Source organism: Solenopsis invicta, chromosome 11 (assembly GCF_016802725.1).
Source record: "Solenopsis invicta isolate M01_SB chromosome 11, UNIL_Sinv_3.0, whole genome shotgun sequence".
NCBI classification, from domain to species: domain Eukaryota; kingdom Metazoa; phylum Arthropoda; class Insecta; order Hymenoptera; family Formicidae; genus Solenopsis; species Solenopsis invicta.
The window spans coordinates 7,785,902-7,808,520 of record NC_052674.1 but is presented as its reverse complement, the minus strand read 5'-3'; the positions used below and the strand labels follow the sequence as shown (position 1 = coordinate 7,808,520).

The window sequence follows — 22,619 nt, the reverse complement described above, 5'->3', positions numbered from 1 at the left end:
TCTCTCTCTCTTTCTCTCTCTATGCGGTCATCCATTTGTGAAACATATTCACGTGGCCTTCTTGTTTCACGGACTAGCTTAGGATAAAAATTGTCAAGGAGATCTGAATTATTTCGAATTATTGCCCTTTTATACCACATGTGCATTTATTACTATCGCATTTCTGAATTATCGGAAAGTGTTATTGGCCAAATTAAGGAAATGCCTTGGTAATGGACTAACGAGATATTTGATATTCACATACATATATGCGTCAAAGAATACAAATAATTTTTTATATAATGCAATCCAATAATGCACATGTGTGTATATAGAATACAAATATTTTTACATCGTATTCTTAAACATATACATATAACAAGAATTTAATATTCATAATATCAGTTATTCAATTATTGCATCGTAAAATACTTTAACATTGTTGCAGGCTGCAGAGTTCATACGCACACATAGTTTATGAAGCTTCATCAGTTATATCGTTAACATTGTCTCTCAAGCAAAATGGACGTTGTCCATCATACTTCATTAATTATAATGTTTCAGTGTTCTGTTATGTTGGAATTCCAAATAAAACTTCACAGATCTCTCTTCTGACTAATTTTATATGTAGAAAATTATATTATTAAAAATTATTATAACGAATATTACTGATATTAAGTCGGCGATGTGTACAACGATAAAAATTTAGTGTGCAGATTAAAAACAAGTTTATATAAACGTTTTTATATTCTGGTTTCATCACGGTTACGAGTAAAATTTCTTTAAAATTATGCCAGCCTTTGTGAAACCAACTTGTATGTATTTATGGTAACAAACCTCCTAACAAACATTGAAATCAAGTTGGACATCTCGAGGTTAATCTAGTTTCACACGAAAACACTAATGTAATTCCTTCCGCTCTCGGTTGCATTCCAAGCCACCAGAAGACATTGCGTTCCGTAAGAACTTGTTCGCGTTTATATTCCATCCCTTACTCAAGATAAGGCCTCGGCCTTTACCATTTGTAGGTGTCTCAACCACTTCTCTCGTAAAGGACGTCTAAGTGATTTACATATTAATATAGAGAGATATGTCCTCTGCTTGCGGTATTGCTTGCCGGAGATTATAACTACTGCGTAGTTGAATATTTAGCGTAAGGTCTATTACGTGACTACGATAACTGCCAGATGACGGTAAAAAATTAAAATAAGCACAAGAAAAATGGTCACAGCGATAAAAATTAATTGAGTTTTATCTTCCGATTTTGGTAATAACTTATTCCATTCAGCAATAGAAAAATAATGTTAATATATTTTTAAATGCTGACACGAGTGGAGAAAATTTCACTTTGTCAGAATAAAACTTTGACGAACTCATTGAAATTTCAACCAGGCACATTTTTCTCTGTCGGAAATAATCGCGGCAAGGTAACATTTATTATCTCGTTCGTATAGTATTCTTTAATTGGATGAAAATGTGATCTTCAGGCCCAAGAAAAATTAAAAATGTAACGCGGACAAATTGGTATTCGTGCCGGCGGTATATCATCGGTGAAACGTTACGTTCGGTGTAATTTATTGCCAATTATTCTGCACCGTGCAATACCTTCGTAAGTTCCTTACAGCGCTAATATCAATTCGTTAAGCAAGAGTAACGCGCCGTTCTCTCAGACTGCACACAATTAGCAATTAGGTAATTCGCTCCGTTCCCCCCAGCGACTGATGGAACGTAATTTTTATTTTTCATTGGCAGCAGTTAGTTGCCGCTGTACATAAAAAAGATAATACAATGTGCAAGTTCCTTCTAATGGTTTAACCTTTTTCAGCGTTTTTCTTATTTAAGTATGCATTCTTCGTGCATCTGTAGAGAAATACGTTTTTGCTCCACAGAATTTATTAACTTAATTTATGATAAAATGAAAATATTATTTTGTAAAAGAAATATGTTCCGGATTCTGGATGTCTTGTTCATTACTCAAAATGTGAATAATATCTGCATACAAGCTATTGTATTAAAGAAATCATATCGATAGCAATAATGCAAATATTTAATTGAAATCTTGGTATCACATATTGCAAAATTATATCGACGAATATTCGCTTCTGCCTTCTATGCAAATTGATTGCTTTTTAATTATTACATTGTATTCCACACTTCTCACTATTACCATAATTTTCATCTTTGCAAACATAATCATATTTTTATTCAGAGTTACAATATTCACCTCAAAAGGAAGATAACATTCTCATGTCGACATTTTCCGAGCAATTGTATGAGGATTTGTTGCGGAATTTTCAATTATACCTCTCCCGAATTTCTCGTGTCGAGAGAAACTGTGTTAAGCGCTAATTTTCCTTCTCTGTTTGTCGAAGTAATAGTATAACGTACTTCGATATAATGTAGTTGTTTATCTAATTATTTTGAGATTAATCTTTTAATTTAGTAATTAAAATATTCTAGTAATATATTTAAGATTAAAAAAGTGAATTTTTAGAAAACTTTTTTAAAAAAGGCTTGATTTGATAATGAATTATGTTTTATTAAAATTAAAAAAAAATATGTATTATTACAAAACAAAGCAAAGTTACACATATACAGAATTATAAACAAGGCTCGTGCGCATGAGAACATTTTTAAAATTAATAGGACTCTATATGTCTATTCGTTGTCACGTAACTGTAACGATTTGTTACATTTAAAATAAAACATAAACATTATTTTAAATGTAACAAATCGTTACAATTCTGCACTGCACATCATTATTAATTTGCCGATGTCCGTTCTTTTCAAATTTCTCCGTAGGCAGAGTGATTGCTATGACACCGACAATTGAAGCAGAAAATCGACTTGTATCTGCTTTGTTTCCTTCTCCACCGTAATTTCCTAACGCTTCTTCGCACGAGTTGCGTTTCTCTCGAGAGAAGAAGAGTTTCAATTACTTCCACGCTGTTATCCTCACGAATGCCTTTGGGAAACTTGTTGGCGGGCTATTTTCGAATTGCGATTCGAATCGGACTCTTGGATCTGACGTGTACAAATACGCGTTAAATCGTTGTCTTCCTTTTTCCGTTCTCGTGCGTCACGAATAACTCGTAATTTAATTTCGTATCTAGAGACTTTACTGGAATAACGGTTAAAAAAACAGAAAAAATTTTATAATTTTGTGATATAAACTAAATTATTCAAAACAATTATTAAATTAAATAAAATTTTACAAATAAAAAAAAATAAATGCAAATAATTTATAAAATATGTAAACAGCAAATTTTTCTAGCAATTGTAATTCTTTCAAGATAAACATTTTTAAAAGATTATGCTGCGTGTAGAAATACAGAAATCATTTGCAGTATCGATTTCCAATTTAATTCTCGTTTATAGATAATAGCGTATGAATATAATAAATTGTTGATTCAACAATTTCCTGTTAAAAAGGAAGAAATATGGTAAATATGGAGTGCCACTTTGCCTTGCACTATTTTGAACAAAATGCTGTATTGTTTTTACAGAGGAATAGATTTTTTCGCAGACTCTCGAGTTTATACTGAAAACGAGCGCAGCAACAGCTGTCGCGTGCACTATACTATACTATATAGAGACTGCAGGCGAGAAAGAGTTTTTAACGTATATTACGTGACCCGGTTTCGCGCAAATAAATACTGTTATATGCAGAAAACGTCTGTTAGAGGCTGTAACCTCAAACGATATCGATGATACTCCAAATTGGATAACGACGTTCAAGAACACGCTCGATAAATTTCAACAATGCAGCTTGCATTCAACGCAAAGGTCGATATGAACGACCCGATAAAAATAGCACTTGCGTTCGAACTATTGAACAAAATCACTATCGCGATAATAGCGATATTACTCCCCTTTTTCTTATTTTTTTTTCTTATTGCATAAACGTTCTATTACACTCGCGATATCTTTCTAGAAGCTAAATGTATAAGATTTACCAAAGGTAAAGTGCTTTCTAATGAGTGATTCGTTTATCGCATGATAAATGCCATTACACGCCACTATAAATGTCAACTCCTCATCCTGAAGCACGAGTATTAGTCTAGTCTCGCCTGTCCAACGCTTTCAAAGACCGGCCCTTTAATTTTGGATTGGATGTGCACGAGGCTTCTTCCGACTTGGTGTAGAAGCGACACGTGTACTTTACTGGGATTCCCTTGTAAATGAAATAAGTGTGCCGTGTACCATGATGTTCGAGTTTAATATTCGGCCTTTGCTTAAAAGCGGAGTCCATCGTAGAGAGTCGATTTCCCCGAAATGTCATGAACTAAAGCGCTCTCGCACTTGTAATGTCGCAGTGATAATAAATTACACATATAAATTATTACGTAGTATACGTTTATTATTAGAGTTAATTAATCTCGGGTTGCGTATCATTCAGTAAAGGTTCAGTTTCCTCTGAGTTAGCGATAAAATTAACTAATGTAAATAATGAGTAAAAATTTACGCAACATTATTTTTGTATATCTTATCGCTACTTTATTACTTCATCAAAAGTATTATAATTAATTAAAACACAGTGTTATTAGTTTCACAGAATATTACATAAAGTAGTAATGAAGGAATAAAGTAGTAATAATGCATTTCTAGTCAGACACTATTTCTCAGTAGTCAATTCCCTTGTGGTCAGACGCGTTGTCGCCATAATGCTTAAATTTTTTACTGATTCAAATGATTTTAACAACATATATAACATGTTTCAATATACAAAAGAAGTTAACAAAGCAATAATAAATAGTATAAAAAAATGCTTGATATATAAAAAAACAATTATAAAAATAAAACAAAAATAAAAATCAATTTTTAACTAGATTTATATTTTTTATTAATTTCTCTAATGCTAAAAACACTTAAGTTGCAAATAACTTTTGAGTAACGATAAGTTGCAAATATCTTGAGTATCATTAATAACATTTTAGAAATTAAGTTTCCAAAGACGTAGGTTTGTAGACATTTAAACGTTTAAATATCAATATAAAGTTTTAACAAATATGTCTTTTCAACAAAAAAATCCAACGTTGCATACTTACCCAATCATATCGGAGTCCTTGGCCACTCGACAGTGAACACCGCGATCTACCAAGCATTTTCCGGTCACGGGATCCGGCGGTGCAAGATTGATGTAGGGCGGCTCTTCTAGAAAGGTTATTTTGAGGTAAAACTTCTCCGGCACGCCTTGCGGAGGAGTGTGGGTGTTGCCCGGCCAAACGATGTCCTTAATGTCCAGACCCTCTTTCTCCCAGGACTTCCAGACACCGATCTACAGACAAGCAGACGAAAGCAAATGTGGTCAAATATAGTAGTTGTAATACATCATTTCTAAACGTTATTAGCATAATTTTGGTTTTAGCAATTAAAATGTTTGAAATTTTGATAAATAGTACAAATAAAAATTAATTATTAACGCAACATCCTGAGAATATTACTAAAAAATTAATTTATGCTGCGTTAAATTTGAAAATTTTAGAAGGTTTCTAGCATGACTCTTTTCATCTTTGTAATCATTTGAAAGTTATCTCTTTCTCTTTTTTTCTATTCATAATTTATATAACCCTTGATGAGAATATTCTACGGCTTTCTATTAAAAAAACTATTAAAATTTTTAAATCTTACTTAATTCATTTAAATAACTTGAAAAAGGTACCTTTCCTGAAGTCATAATCAGCTTTTCAGTAATTCCTTATAATATTCAATTCTACAAGCTCAGAGTGTTTTAATTAGTGTGCACAAAGCAATGCAATTTCAACCTTATTGCTTTAAATTTCGTAATGCCGGCGTTTTATACTTAATTGCGTGCAAAATTGTTTTCAGAAAGTGTTGGCGATGAAGATATAACGTGAAGTAAAATTACGAAGTTCTTTCTCTCCGAATTGCTCTGTGACGAATCCGGAAAGAAGGTTTAGTTACACAGAGATATAAATTGGTCGTGTACTTCAACTTGCTTGCTTCCCACGCGTATCGTTTCTCACTATCGGGCACGCAATTTACTTCCTATTCAGACGAAACTGTACTCGGTAATGGAACGCCATTAATCTACGTCGATGAAAATTTTATAATACATCCATCATTGCCAGTGTTATCGTTTTAGAAAATTTAACATTGATAATGATTGGTCTGATCGGTAGAAACTTTAGTCACTTTGCTTACTACCGTGGAAAAATGAACTGGGATAGTGTGAAAGTGGAAACTTAATTATGTAAAACTACGCGAGAGTACGTAAAAGTAATTCTTTCAACGTCTAGCGGAAGGCTAAAATTGGTCTAAAATTGGTATTAGACGTTAATAAGTTTAGATAACTATTACTCTCTGTAATTATACATAACTATTTTTTTAAATATTATATTATAAACAATTTGTTTCAACAATTCGTTAAAAAAATATTGATCTTATAATTTGTATGTCAATGTTATCAACTTTGTAGGTTTTTCATTGATAAGAGCGTTGTAGCTTTGCCTTCGGCAATTCGGTAACGAATGGGCTACTGAAATGTGGAAATAACGGATGTAATTAACGTCGGCAATTAAAACCATTTGCACATACGCTAGACGTTTCTGCGTGTTGAAGCTTATGGTCGACCCAGGTCATGTAGATGAAAATACGTGCCCACCGCGCCGAAAAGACACGTGGGCGGCATTGAAAAGTGCACTTACGCCCGCTTTTTTGCATCCATCGTAGTGCATTCGTAAAAGCTTCGTTGAAAAATAAAACCTATCAATTTTTAATAATCATAAATTCGCGCAAACGCGCGTACTGTGCCATTCCGATGATAATCACAAACAAAATAAAATACGCATACAGAAATTTTGTTAATCTTTTTTATCTATATTAAATTTTAAATTCTATCGATTAAATTATTACAAAAAAAAATTAAGCATTTTTGATAATTTTTTTTTAATACAGGCAATTTTAAAATATAGAAATTCTTTAAAATATCATAAATTTTTACAATATTATTTATATAAAAATTCACTTAATATTAATATTACAACAAAGTTTAATAATAAAATATTTTAATTAATAACATTGTAATTATAATATTTTTTAATTCCCAATCAACAAATAATATTTTTTAAATGTTTTTAAAATATATATTCTTTATTCTAACTTTTCTAAATATTTAAAAAAGTATAGTTATTAAGTATTGTCTGCTAATTAAGTTAATGAAAAAAAATCTTTTATCTGGTGTCCGAAAAAGACATAACATATTTCTATAATAAATCAACGATATTGATTTCTGATTATTAAAGATAAATGTTTAAATTTATTACAAAAAATATTATACTTATGTATGCTCACGAAAGGTAAAATAGAAAAGCTGAAAGTTATCTATTAATTAATGGATTCTGCAAAGCAATATCCATTTTTGTTCTCATTACGTGTTATTGAAAATCGATTTATTCAAAATATTCAGAACAAACAAACCAAAAATTATTTTACACAAGTGTCATCATAAAAAAATCAACGAAAGAAGAATTATAATGTAAAGTGTTATATGAATAATGAATTATGTATAATTTTTCTATAAATAATTTTAGAGCACTATTTAATTTTAAAAGATTTCTAAAACAGAAAAATTGTATTTCTTTTTTATTATTTATAAAGAAATTAATGTTTATATGATTTGCGTGCAAATATTTAATGTTTTACATAAAACATCTACAAATCTATTCTTTTTTCACAAGCTCCAGGATATCTGTATTTATTATAACATAATTTTCTTCAAAATAGTTATATATTCAGTTTGAAGCTTCAAACAGACTGTATCTATTTCTATCACACTTCATCGACTATTCATTGACTCTCATGCGATGCGTTTAATCGAGTGCATTCGAACGCGAATTGATTTATTCCGCACATTCCAAAACGTTCCATTCAAAGAGGTAATTTTACGGTGATGTGAACAAGGAACCAAACTAGGACAGGTTATTTACTTTGTCAACATAACGTTCGTCGCTTTGTACATTTCCGTCATTTCGTCTCGTGCATTGCGGCTATTGTCTCTGCTGGACCGTCAAAATTTATTTGGCAGCCGTGTACTACAATAAAGAAGGTAAATGACTTCTTGCAGAATGCATAGCAACTTTTCAGGTGCGATGGGCCAATAAAATGAAATTGCATCGCTCTAGTGCGAGTGTTGCTCAACTTCTGAATATGTAAAGCTCTCACTGGTGATGCGAGCGAGACATCTACATATTAGAAACCGATACTGCACAGGGGAGTGAGTTCAGCGAGCATGTTGCCATGAAAATTCATATACATGCTCGTGTACGGTAGTATGATCGTACATATTTCGTTCCGGTGCGAAGAAACGAAAAAAAAAAAAAAAAAAAAAAAAATCAGAACGCACGACCCTTCAATCAAAGTCAACCTTCCTTCTACGAATGCCGAGGATCATCTAGGAGATTTATGCATTCGTAATTAAAAGCTCAGGATCCGGCATTACGTGCATTTAGAGATTTTCGCTCACGTATCGACCGTATCCTGTGAATTAATGCACGCAGACGCTATGCCCTGTATGTTCCATTATGGAAAATCCTTCGTTTATGTCGGAATTACGACAGATGCGTACGTATTTATGCGCTAACGCGGTTACACGGAATCCAACAGAGAGATCAATGAAAACAATGTCAAACGGGATATTGGACAAACGAGATATTCAATAAACAAGATCGTGTTTTGAGAGGATACGAAGGATAATCATAAATTTTGGGACACGCTGTCGTAAATCGTATAATAGAATATCAGATCTGACACAGTAAACTAGGCTCGTATATACATTAATGTACCATTTAATCTAGAGTTTTTATTCAACGTATAAAAATAATAATTAATAATTAAGATGATTAATAACAATTAATAAGTTTTACGCTAAATTATAATGTTAAATTTATTTCTGAGATGCAAATTTACATAAACTAAATATGAATTAAAATTCCAATCAATTGCTGCATCTTTATTTCTTTTTTCACGTAATCCAATTCTGCAATTTCACCGAAACTGCATCTCCATTTTAACCCATGGCAACAATTAACAACAAAATAAATAATACGTATTTCCTTCTGCTTTTGCTCGTTACTCAGTTTAATTTAAGTCGCGGATAACGCGGGTCAGTAAACCGCAGGGAAGACTCGGAAATTAAAGTTTTGCTGAGAAATATCTCGCAAAATGTCACGTGCAACGGCGCCGGTTACAAAGCGCCGGTGATGAATTAATGACTACATTAACATGCCGTGAATTAATGAACAGATTACAAGTTCATTACACGAGTCGAGATTATATTGAGCTAACTATACCACGTGATATGACGTAACGCGTTCTTTGACGTTGATATTCCGTCATGTTGCTCTCGTCAAGGCAATTACAGATGTTCTTTTGACGTGGAATTAACGTGATGTACCGTAAAATCTTACGATATCTCCTAATTATCATGTTCTTGTTGCTGCATCGTTCCCTAATTATAAGTTCCGCCGCCTGTTTAGTTCGTGACACGTTAGCAGCTGCATCTTGTTAACCAGTTTGTTGCACCGTGGTGAAACCCGAACTTTCTACAATAATCACAGCAGTTACACAGTTATGACACAATGCAGGCTGACACATTGAGTGTACGCGATAATTATCCAATCTTAATTGTTCTTCGTATATTAATCTATGTAGAGCATATTTGTTAATTTCTACTTATATTTTTATGAAAAATGTGTTTATAATGCGTTTGTAGCTTTGCTTTTACATCTTCAGACTCTTTTTTTTTTTTTAACTGACTATGTACATTTCCAATTTAAATGTCAGTATATTAACTTACGAGTAGAGAGCTTTTGTGGTAAATAATTAAACGAGCACTGAGTACTGTAATACTAAACAATTGTCGGATAGCGTGTTCCCAACATAACTTTCGGTCATCATTCTTCCTTACCATTCTGAATTACGTTATCCCGAGTGCGTTTAAAGATTCAACTATGCGTGATGCAAAAACTCTGGGAGAATTCGTTGTGCTAAGAATACTGGCGGTGGTCTTGCAAAAGGTTAATTGGCCCACCAGCATTTCGACCGCAACATAAAGTTGCCACAATAGCTGTCCCTTCGATAAGCTCGGTCAGGTCAGGGGAAAACGGGGATTAAGGCTATACATTGTCCGCGTTTTACTGGAGCCGTTTGCGACGATACATCCCGTAGTATTTGGCATGATTCCAGCCGTCCCGTTAAGTCAGCTACGGTCCTCTAATCTGTAAAACTTCCGACTTAAATTTCCGCCTCGGAAAACATCTTCCTCGAAGAGATGGGCAATTTTTGAGTTCGTTCAGAGGTCGTGGTGCCCTCGGGGCTATCACAATCAGGAATGCGAATGGAAAAGAACGTAATTCAAGAGACGGAATGGCGGGAGAAAACGCATACGCGGCACGTGTACGCTCGCGGTGCTGTTTCCGCCGGAAATTCGACGAGTTATCGCACTCTAAATTGCTGCCGAGTTCGAATTCTTGGTCAAATAAAATGATAAAGAACCATAGTATTGCAGTAGTTTTGCCCCCTTTTTGCGAGACTGTATTTCCGCTATGTTAAAAATCACACATTATATATTAGAAATAAAAATTATTATATTAATAAATGAATAATAACTTTCTCGACTAATTAAATTAATTAAAATAAAAACATCATGATATGATTGCATGTTTTGTATTACAAAAAGGGAATTCTATTATTATATAATTAAAAATATTAAAATTTATAAATCGCTAATATTGAAATTAACAGAAATGTACGTTTAAAATATATTTTAATAATATTTAATAAGTACAAACAGGTTAAAGCAAAATAATTTGATAAGAACAAATAATTATATGCAGTAAATACCATACAAATTCAATATATCTGTTTATCTAAGAGAAATACAAATTTATAAGTTATTTAAAAATATATATTCTAGTTGCACGTTAAAAACTGTAATATAGTTGTTCACAAATTATTATACTGCTTCTTAAGTTACTTTAACGCCCTGCAAAATCAGAACGTTGAATGTAGATAGATGATTCTATAAGCGAGATAGATAAATCCAATCTATTTCCTTACTTTTCCGATTTACTGTTCCAATTAACACCGTCGACTAGTAAATGGAAGTGTCGGATAGCGCTATTCGAACAATTTCGCTAATTAATTCGCAACGCTCGCGCACAAACTGTATCTATCTTAGGATACACGTCACCACGCACATACATCACACGTATGATATGCGGTATCGAAAAGCTTCAAGTGACCACAACATTATATCGTCAATAATTAATTCCGCAGGCAGTTTCGCACAGTTTCACTGTTCCCGATAATTGACTAATTACTCGTCCCGTGCTCACAGCTAACAATTTAGACACGACAAGTATCGTTTACCAGCCACTGTGCATGTTGTTTGCGGAAAGTGACTCATCTCATCCTTCGTTCTAGACACGACAACATCGTGACAAAAAGATTACATAGAAGTTCCATTTTTATTAAAGTGCTATTAATACAAAAAAATCAATGCAACAGTTTATTGGAAAGCACAGATATTATGCATATGACATCACATTCATGCTTTTTGCATAAAATTATATTTTTGCTATTTTTAAATGTATTACAATCTGAAAATCAAATCTCTTCGTAAAGAAAAATGTATATTTATAAAATGATTATCTTTGCTGTGCATTAAAATTCCTCTGATACTTTGAAGAATTAATTTTTTCATTTCCATCACATTATCATCTGTTACATTCGATAACTTGTAATACCTGTTGCCATTCACTTCTGTTTCTCATTGTATTCCTTTTGTCGTGTACAATATATTAAAAACTTATTCGATTATTACAGGTATTCCGATAAAGTATTCAATAAATGATCCTTCTTTCTTCAGACATTCTATCTCCTCAATTAATTTTCTTTTCTTGGTCATCTTTTGTTATCTTACCCGATTTTGCACTAAGGATTTTGCAGCGTAATCCTCCGGATTGCCAAGGATCCCCGGAATCCGTTTTTGTTTGGAAGAATATAGGGCGCAATGGAAAAAATCGATATAGTAGCGGTGCAAAAATAAAGGACCACTTTGGCGAGAATTGCTGAGTTATATCGTAGACTTTTCCGTTATAGTTTTCACGCTGTAAAAAATCTAAACATTTTGGGAGTAACGTGACCATGTCGCGTATCATTGAAAATCAGAAATCGGAAATCGAATGGTCATTGTGAATAGTAAAAATTGATTGTCAATGTTCTACTAACGATGCTGTTGATTTTGACCAGTCGTTCAAGGGGGCATCGATATTCAGCTTGGTATTCATGTGTTCATTCTGTTGACTATTGCACATCTTAATTAAATGCACACAAACGTGAATTAATCAACTAATATCAAATGTATAACTATTAAATACGTTATATATAATATTTTATTTATTTATTTTATTTGACATTAATTGAATTTGTTAATTGCATCGTTTGTTTCTTGAAATCTATGAGTATTGTAATAAAAATAAGTTTATTAACTAATTGTAAGTCATATGTTAAATAACTTATTACAATGATTATTGTTTTATTTTTAATTACTTTTTAATAAAAAAATAAACGTAAAAAACTTTTATAAATTTCTAAAATCCTTTGTCTGTATCTAAAGATACTGTAAAATGAAAACATAAATAAATTGCGATTTATACAATGTATAATAAAACACATATCAATTACACATACTTTTTAATTGCCGATATCTGAAAAAATATGTTGTTTTATAGAAAAAGATAGTAGCAATTGGTTAAAGTGGTTGTTTGATCAAACATGGAAAATATATTATTTATATCTGCTTGAATTTTGAATTCTTAGATTTTTAGGTGTTATTAAATTACTTGTGTTTTTAACAATCGATATTTATTATACATTTATACCACAAGAAACGTGATAATAAATTTTATGAATTTATAATATTTTTAAATTAAATTCCATAATTATTTATAATGCAATTTTTCTCATGTATTTTAATCACACATAATTTTCAATATTAATTGTCAATATAATGATAGTAAATAAATTGTTTAATTATCATAAAATTTTTATAAAGAATAAATTTTTAAACTGGACAATATAAACTTGTTAAATAAATTATTTTATAAATTAATAAAACATAAATAACAAATAATTAATAAGATAAATTATATCAATAATATTTATATTTTATTATAAAATATTTTTGACTAGGCATAGTGAAAAATGTTTAAAGTAATTATTTTCTTAAGCGTATCATCCAGTTTATTTGTATAAAAATGAGAAGGAGTAAGAAAGAAAAAGACAGAGAACATAAGACATACATATGTATTATACATAGAAATGTATGTTTGAAATATCGACTAAATGGCGAGTGCTCGGTCGCACGTGCGTTTATATATGTACAGTTGATTGTTGGAGTCGCATCGCGCGTTATCCCGCCAATGCATGCATACTAATTAATTCTAGCTGCAGCTTCCTAAGTGACGACCTAATTTCGCACGAATTGCGCGAATGCAGGAGAGTCTGGAGTAAACTGCGTTCCGGCGAGTTTGGTGCGATTCTTGCACCGAGAATTGGGATTTAGCGGACGTACCTAATGTGATTAGCCGATCGACGCGTTTCACGCGCGATACCACTCGCATCGGGCCGACTTTGATCCGTTAATCCGCTTATTTTGCAAAAGGCCGGCAATTTAGTAGCAAAATGTACGAGGAAACATGTGCGCGCCGGAAAATGATGCATCACCGGCGCCGTTGAAATTTTGTCGTGAACACTTGACGTCTTTATATATGAGGATTGATATCAGAGGAAAATCAGATTTCCTTTAAGCTGCAGCACGAACAACTTTGTAAATTGGATAAATCTATTTATCAATCTATTATGAAACAGAAATGTTTCTTATAAAAGTTTATAATCTCAAAGAGAGATCTATTAAATTAAAAGATACATTAAAGACTTAATTTTTTTCATAAAAATATTGCCATCACGCCGATCAAAGAGAAGATATTGTACTTATATATTTTTATATATTAACAGACAAACCAAATTTTTTTTATAATTATAACATACATAATTCAGCGCAATATAGTTTCTCAACTCCAATTTAAATTAAAAAATAAATGTATTTTGAAAAATAATTTTTGTCTTATAAATCCATTATAATGCCATATTTTAATAATTATATAAGAGAATTATAATATTTTTGAAACATTAACAGTGTATATAATATCCTTAAAATATCTTAATTTCCATGATATAGTTGTAAACTTGATTATGCAGCCGCTATAAAGATGCAAAACATTTTAATGCCTTTGAGATTCTAATGAACTCATAATATGAAGCAGCTTGCATTCAATAGCATTATTTACGCCATGCTGATGCACACTATGTACAAGAAGAATATTATTAAAATTTTAAATCCAATATGCAATATATTTTTTTTTCTGTAAAAAGCTTGCCTGAACGACTATTTCTCATTAAAATAATGAAATAGAAAAAGTGTAAATATTTAATATTTTAATTTTAAAACGCATCTTTACCTTCTACATCTTTACATTATACTATTCTTCGTTATTAACTTGTCAACTCGGGTTTGCACAGGAAATATCAAGTTCATCCGTTTGATATCTCTAATTAATTATTTCTTGGACAGTGAAACGGAAGGACGTCGCTGTCAAAATGAGTTGAAAAATAGAAACACATGGGATCTTGATATTTCGAAATCTGCTGTGATGATTTATACTGACGTAATACGGACGGAAGATATAATTAGAAATGAGATGTTGACGAGTGTGATTGCGTGCAATAGATTGTGATTTTTAGAGCGGCAAAGTATTCGAGATGATCGTCTTTAAAAAAAATAATTAAAATCGTGACTAGTGCACGCGAATCGCTAAAATCGAGGCAGTCGCGCGTGTTGGCGTAATAAAGTTTCGTGTTCCATCGCGCTGGTTGCAGGACAGCAAATGAAATTTTAACGCAGCTTTCATTACATGACGAGCTAGGTCCTGGATTAATAGGACTTTAATTATAGCTTTGCCAAGATAAGCGCAAATGTGTCACAACAAATAGGACTTGGGCAGTGTAATAATCTTTTTATTTAAATAGTGTTTAAATACATTTGTATTTCAGATATATCTCAATTTAAATCTATATATTTAGATATCCTAAATAATTTATATTTACGTGCTGTCTTGAAATTTGTAAATCAAAGTACTATAGCAAGAAAGTTCTTGAAAAATTAAATAAAAAAAATAATTTGAAAATTTTTATTTCCAACCGCAATTTTTAAGATATAAAATTTTAAAGCGCTGGTTAATCACAGAGTGGTGGTCATGCACCTGTCATGCGGTCATTACTACCGCGATATATGATTCGTGGACAGGTGACCGTTTAAATATAACGCGATCTGTAATTACCAGTTTTTAATTCTTATATCTTTAAAACAACTTTGAAATAAAAACAAATAACTTGTTACTTAATTTTGTGAAAATTTTCTTACTATATCATTTTGGTTCGTGAATTTTGAACTATATTCTGTATATAACTTTTTAAATGTTATAACAATTATTAAGCATTGTATAAATGCGTTTTGTGTTTAAAATTAAAAATGTCTTTTTATAAAAATATTTTTAAACTGAATTAAAATTATGTTTTTTCAATATTCTGGCTCTTTAAATTTAGAGGAAGATTCTTATAAAATAAAATAAAATAAAATCTTTTAAACATATTTTATAGTATTCTTAATTTCTTTATTGTATCATATGTTTCAAAGATTTTCAAATAAAAAGAGTATTAAGCCAATATATGAGAAGTTAACTATTTATAAACATATTTACTATAAAAGCTTTTAGAAAATTATTTAAAATGTTGCAGACGCATAGATATCTATATACATTGAAACTTTATACATCAATCTCTATTGTGTAAAGTTACTTGATCATTGTCATGATCGAATTTTGATTAATGAACAAAACACGAAATGTCAAAATCACTTTCGATAAACGTAATGTATCGTATCTTAACTCGAATAGTTTCTCAATCTTAAAAAAACTAAGTTTAAAAAAAAACTATTTAAAGAATAACTTGTCTTACATTTACTTCATGAAAAATGAATGATAATAAAAAAGAATAACACAAATGATTAAATTATTTTTACAAACATTGTGAATAAGTAATATTTAGAAACAATAAACATATTTCTGTTATTTCATCCAGTGTTATTATAGAACCGTACTGTAATAATAGTATTACACGGAAAAGACTCGAGACTTCCTGGAGTTGATACTGGGCACGGGAATATTAGAACAATATTTTATCAGAGCGATGCGCGGTGGTTGTGAAGCGTTGTACCCCGGCACGGATCATAATATATTATGAATAGCCTGCGCGATGTATAAAAGCTTTATCAGCCATTCAGAAAAAAAAGAAAATTTATCTTAACGGCAAGTTCATCCTCCAAATGGCGAATTTAGCGAAGCGGATGGATGATAAATTCTTGTCTGTGTCGAGACGTCGTGGTTCTCACAATGCAAGCATTTCAAACTTTAATGAGGTGACGAAAGAATTTCCTGGATGAAACGGTTCGCTGAACAAAGATGGATTCGTGTCGCGAGAGGAATGTCGAAAGCAGGAGAGTTAAACTTTGTCGACATTTCGGGCAAAATTCCTATCAAACTTGTAAAACTCGATATCGCTGTTAAAACTTACAAATGTAGTAAAAATTTTCGACGAATATTCAATGATACGTTGCGTTATGGCGGTAAAATGTGCAAAAAAGAGGAAAATTCTGAAATGTTTTACACGTTTCGCTTGTTTCATGCTATTTGTCAAAACAGAATACCGATAAATAAATCAATTATATTAACAATTTGAATAATAAAACTAGAATCAATGTATTATTGATAAAAATATAATAACGACAATTAAAAATTCAGTGTGATAGTAGTATAAGATCCCACATGCAATTGCATTTACAATCGTTTGCAAATAGTGCAGACTTTCCAGTATCTAATTTTATGCAAAACTTATATCACAAACTTTTGGGAACAGAAAATTTTCCTAATACAAAATATTTCTTGCCGGGAATTTCCAGTGCGCACGTAAAGGGACGCTATATTAGTTTTATCTGCCACAAAGCATCACGCAGTAGTCTCTCAATTGCTGCGTACGTGACAATTGTGCTGTGCCGTTTCTGTCCGCGAAGAAAACGCGTGCGGCCTGAAATATCTTACTGAGCATTTCATAACGTGATTATGAGCCATTCAAGTCTGACAATTTCTAGAAAGCATCAGCTTGCAGCAGAGCATGGCTTTCGTACGCTAGATGGAAGACCCGAGCAACGGAACATTAATGGAAGCCTCCACTGTCGCATTAATTTATTACCGTAAATGATCCGGCGCCGCCGTAACGATGTGAAAACGATGAAGGATATGGACTATGATGAAGTTGTTTCATCGATTAATAGAGCGGCATTTTGTGGTTCTCTCCGTTGAGCAGAGTGCAAAAGGAATATCGTCAGTATTGTATGCAAAAAGAAACTAAAGTTTACCGCAATTCCGCGGCTCAGCGCCATAAATTCAACGTAACGAAAGAGACGATCACGAAGTTATATATAGAGCAGCCCCTTTGAGCCTTTTCGGCAGCGAGGGCGATAAATTTTACATTTTTACTCGATAACGCTTCTTCGGCTTGAAGCCAGTTCATGCGCGACGAAAAAAAAAACTTTCCGTTCATTGCGTATATTTACCGGTATTTATTTATTCAATAGTTTTGATTTAATCAAGCCTTGCACCGGTGAGTTTATTTTTATTTTGCTTTACTAATTACGTATTTCAATGTACAATTCTTTTGTCAATCATACAGGATATATTTGCTTTTAAAAAAAATTGTCTAATTCACAAAAATTTGATTTAAAAAGTTTTTGTACTATACATAAAAGAATTATTAATATTTGATATCTCAATTTCTATTTTTTTCTGCTATAATAATTTACTAGCCAAAACAAGAAATTTTTAGCATAACTCACTTTTAGTGAGTTATTCACTGGCGTATAATAGAAAATTCGTGTTTTTTAATCCAATTTTTGCACTAGAAATTCTTTCTATTATACAAATTTTATGCAAATGTATGTAAATGTTTCGTTGCATTAATAATGTCGCGATGAAATTCAGTTCCGCTCTGCGAAAATGACGGGAAATCTTGGTTCGGTGCTTTAGTTCAATTATTCGTTCGTCTTCATGTATTTATTTGTGAACATTCGCGTACGATCTCGTTCGGAGCTGTATTTCGCGTTGCGACTAGCAATAGCTTTCGGAAGATAAAGTTTCGTGGCTGGTAAAGTGCATACGAAATGATTTGAGCTTACCTCTTCCCAGACGAGCTGCTTGCTAACTCCTGGCCGAAGGTTCATAATTTTCAACTCTGCCGCTTTTAACACACCATCTTGAGTGAACTCTATGTTTGGTTTCCCCTGATCGCCCTCGACGGAAACGTTCTTCAAATATCTAGAGATACAGAATGCGTCACAATGAATAGAGTAAACATTGCAAAGTTTTTATAAAAATTAAAATTAAAGTTAAGATTAATATACATTATGTATTTTATAATTCTCATGATATTAATACTATAATATTTATTGAATATTAATATGTATATGTATAAGAAGTAATATTAAAACATTAAATATAATATACATATGTTATGAGCCATTCAAGTCTGACAATTTCTAGAAAGCATCAGCATTTAGTAATATTATAATTCTATGAGATCTATACATATAGATATCATAAAATTATAATATTACTAAATAATATATTGCATTATAAATCATTTGTTTAACTGTTCAAAGTGTTTAATCAAATAAACAATTTTGTTTTGTAATATTGTATTATATAATAAATTAAATATACTATTTTTTTAATCTACAAAATTATGTTAATTTATTACAAAATTTGTAAAAATTTTCTGTGACGTTGCTTAAAGAAAATTGTTATACATAAAATTTTGCATGAATAGTGCATGAACAAATCTATCGATATTTTAGCAAATTATGTGAAATTACTTGAAAAATAAATCCCCTGTACTCCATCGTGATTCACCAATGCCTTCACAGCTCAGTTGAGTGTTCAGACTACGATTCGCATTTTTCGGATCATTGACGAAGTCCTCGACACCGTAAGCATAGACCTTGATTGCTGTCGTGATTTCGCTTACCAAACTCTCACTGCTCGTATCGAAATGTACACCTGTAGCAGTAAAAAGATATCGGACGAGTTCGTTAAAGCAATTTGATTACCTGCGAGATTTATATGCAAGATTTGCACAATGACCAATTCAATCATATCAGTTTATAAAAAATTTCCTTTTTTTTTGTCGATGTTAATTGGATAGAAACGGACAAACATAACTGAACGAGCTTGAAAATAATTTATAAGATACGTATTTTAATTCCCAATATAGAGCTTATTGCTTAAGCTGATTGATAACTCGTAATCTCGTATGAGCCTGCGATTTACAGAAATTGAATTCTTGAAGTAACTGAATTTTCGTTTGCTTTGTTCTTTTTTGATCGTTTATATTTCTGAATAAATTTACAATTCTGTTTATAGTACTTATATTTTAAATATCAAATATTTATTTGTAAGTGGTAGAAACAACAAATATTTTGGGAGAAAATTAATAAAAGATAAATTAAATATAATTAAAAAAAACTAAAAATCTTCTCAGTTTTTATCTAAAAATGATAGAAAAAATTTTATCCAATTTTGCAAAAAATTTTTCTTATAATATCTGCTCTCGATTTTGTTTCATTTATGTTAAAAATATTTCCTGATTATCTCGTTTTTTATACATATGAAGAGTATACTTCTTTTTGCAAAGAAATTTCATGTAGAACTTGCATTTTACAACATTTTATTCAGCCAGATTTTTACGCGACACACTGCGCCAGCTACATTTCCATAAATATCAAAAGTGTGAGCAGGACGCGAGGAAGAGGGAGAAAAGTGAAGATAAATCGATGTATCACAAGGCCGAGAAACGTTGGCGACTCACTCGAGAATTGTTGAGTTGCCTTGTCCTTTCTATTCGGTCAGAAATTGACCCATGGAAATCAGTCAACAAAATTTTCCTGTATTGTGTAAATATGTTTTAGGATGAAATATTCTGTGAAAATTCAGCAAAACATTTGTATAGAAAAATTTTGAATTTCATAAGACCACGCTTAGGAATTTTGCATAGCTAAAAGAACATGTTTTTGATGAAAAATATAAAATGTTTATTTTTTTCGTATTAGCTAAAATAAACGTGGATTTATACCAACGATTGAATATGTAGCCTTTTAATAAAATTGGAGTGATAGAGAATTTTAAATATAAGCAACGTTTGCTTTGCTCGATTCATAGCAATCGTGTTTAAGAGTGCGAGGTGTTTGCGATCTATGTAGGACGAGTTTACCCCGTTAGTTTTAGCTCGTGGAAATTCAGGCGCAAGAGATTCAATCCAAGTTATGTTATTCCACGTGGCTCACTGGGAGGAATTCGACGAATTTATTTTTCCCTCAAGGATATTCTTGGGAAATTCTCACGGAAAGAATCAATTTTCTGTTTCTGCGATTCTGGTCACGGTGTGAATAACTCGCCAGTCTACCCGAGAATCATGCATTCTTACCGATAAGCCAAAAGGCATATTCTGAATGCTAACATATGTGCACTATAAATACACTCTGCTCTTTACACGCTTAAAATTGAAAGAGATTATGCATAATGATTAAATCAGAATTCTTGTTTTATTATATGCATATGTGTTACGTCTTATAAATATAAAGAATATTATTTTAACCAGTTCATCTTCGACATAAATGCACGTAATTCTTAATATTCTAAATATTAATCTTTTCTTATAGAGCGAGAAAAAAGGCTTTCAATAGAAACATTTAATTTCTCGGATATGTAAATGCCGCAGAATGTTTTTGAAACTATTGAAAAATTTAATTAAAACATCCCGTAATTTACTTTGTTTATGCATTATAAAATGTGGAGAATAGTTTGCGGATAATTTAGCTTGGGATTCGTACACATAGTCATGTGGTATTTAAACTCATGTGAATTTACAGATATGTAAGTGCAGTGATCTGCTCATGTAGTCTCAAATACGTGGATACGAATAAGTTTGCTACTCACCTAACATTCCGACCGGAAATTGATTGGGCGTTTGTAGATTTTCAATAACGCTCTGCGTGACGACCCATACGTAATTCTCGCCGGTAATTTTGTATTCCCTTGCGGCAGTCAAGATATGAGTAGCCTCTTCTCTTGTCGAGTACAGTAGCATCACTCGAGACTCGCTGTTAACCAGTTCGAGTAGATCGTGCGGTTCGGTAACCAGAATGGCGCTTAGTATGGTGAACTTGAATGTGTCCTGCATGTCGGAGATTCTCTCTCTGACCGCTTGTATGAAGTCGTCGTGACCAGCTATTTGCGAGGTGACTACGCTAAACTGATGCCACTTGTACCTCTCCAGGATACTCAGCATCGCCGCGGTCTGATGTTCCAGCGAGGGTGCCAGTTGCAGCTGTAGACTGCTCTGTGACGCCCGCTAAAAACCAACGGAATTTCCGTCATTCCATAAATGTTGACGAAGTACATATACGGACTATATATTTCTGCTCGACTTTAATTTTAGTTTTATGTAACAAAAAAAAAATATATATATTTTTATGTCTATATGCAGAAGAAAAAAAAGTAAACAGCATAAACTCGCTTTATTGCAGACTGCACCTTTTATCTCGTGTATTTTAATATAACTGGAGAAATTCTTTGACGTAATGAAAAATTCACCCGCGAGCAGTTACTGTTTGCGCGCTCGACAGAAACATTAACTCGTAAATTTTTTTGCTTCTTTTCATTTCAGTTGTGTTAACTTACTCTCTCCAGACCAGAATTATCAGCATTCCATGCAATCACAGGAATTCCCAAGTAACCGGCCAATTGGAGAAAATATTGAGCGCTGGCCGTACTGCGTCCGTATTGCTCGTAGTTCATAAGGTATAAGATGGCCGATACGTTCACCGAAAGAAACTCCTTGCATAGCGAGTCTAAGATAGCTGAAACACAAATTAATCCATGATGAATAATAATTTTAATAAATAAATATTCTAATATCTAATATCTTGCCTTATTAAAAATGATTTCAGACAATTTTTAATTTTATCAATATGCATAGCACTATTTGACATAATACGCATTATTTGAAAGTTGCGAAATAATATTTGTTAATGGAAATAACAATCGTTTACGTTACATGTACATTATATTCTTTTCTTTATTTTTACTTTTTAAATTTTGCAGAGCGATTGGATTATCAGTTTAATCAAATGAATATTGATGGACGATCGGCGTCATACTTTGTAAATTACGATAATTCAGTTAAATCGAGTGAATTTTCGTACCGTCAGAGCCATTAAGCGCATCTCCATGCCGAATGCACTATACCGGCCGCTTAATAGCGGGAATAAAGTGATTCGCGCAGCTTTAACTTTTGCGATGACCAGCCCAGTGCAGCCACGTTATTCTTTACCCGCTAAATTTATCTCGGCGCCTTTATCACACGCACACCCATTTTTCGCAAAGCGCAAA

The 22,619-nt window shown here is 32.1% G+C and overlaps 1 protein-coding gene across 13 annotated transcripts in view; it reads right to left on the bottom strand.

Annotated features, from left to right (window-relative positions):
- LOC105205519 (glutamate receptor ionotropic, NMDA 2B) overlaps positions 1 to 22,619 on the bottom strand; it is a 198,741-nt gene that overhangs the window by 18,108 nt on the left and 158,014 nt on the right. For all 13 annotated transcript variants that reach the window (XR_005575926.1, XM_011174895.3, XM_039455310.1 and 10 more), the window contains 5 exons: positions 21,909 to 22,087; positions 21,165 to 21,579; positions 19,046 to 19,229; positions 18,350 to 18,488; positions 5,028 to 5,257 (listed from right to left, as the gene is read on the bottom strand). Coding sequence is in view for 12 of the 13 variants with exons in the window: in XM_011174895.3 (XP_011173197.1) it covers positions 5,028 to 5,257; positions 18,350 to 18,488; positions 19,046 to 19,229; positions 21,165 to 21,579; positions 21,909 to 22,087 (1,147 nt within the window). In the remaining variant the exon portion in view is untranslated. The remainder of the gene's footprint in view (positions 1 to 5,027; positions 5,258 to 18,349; positions 18,489 to 19,045; positions 19,230 to 21,164; positions 21,580 to 21,908; positions 22,088 to 22,619) is intronic.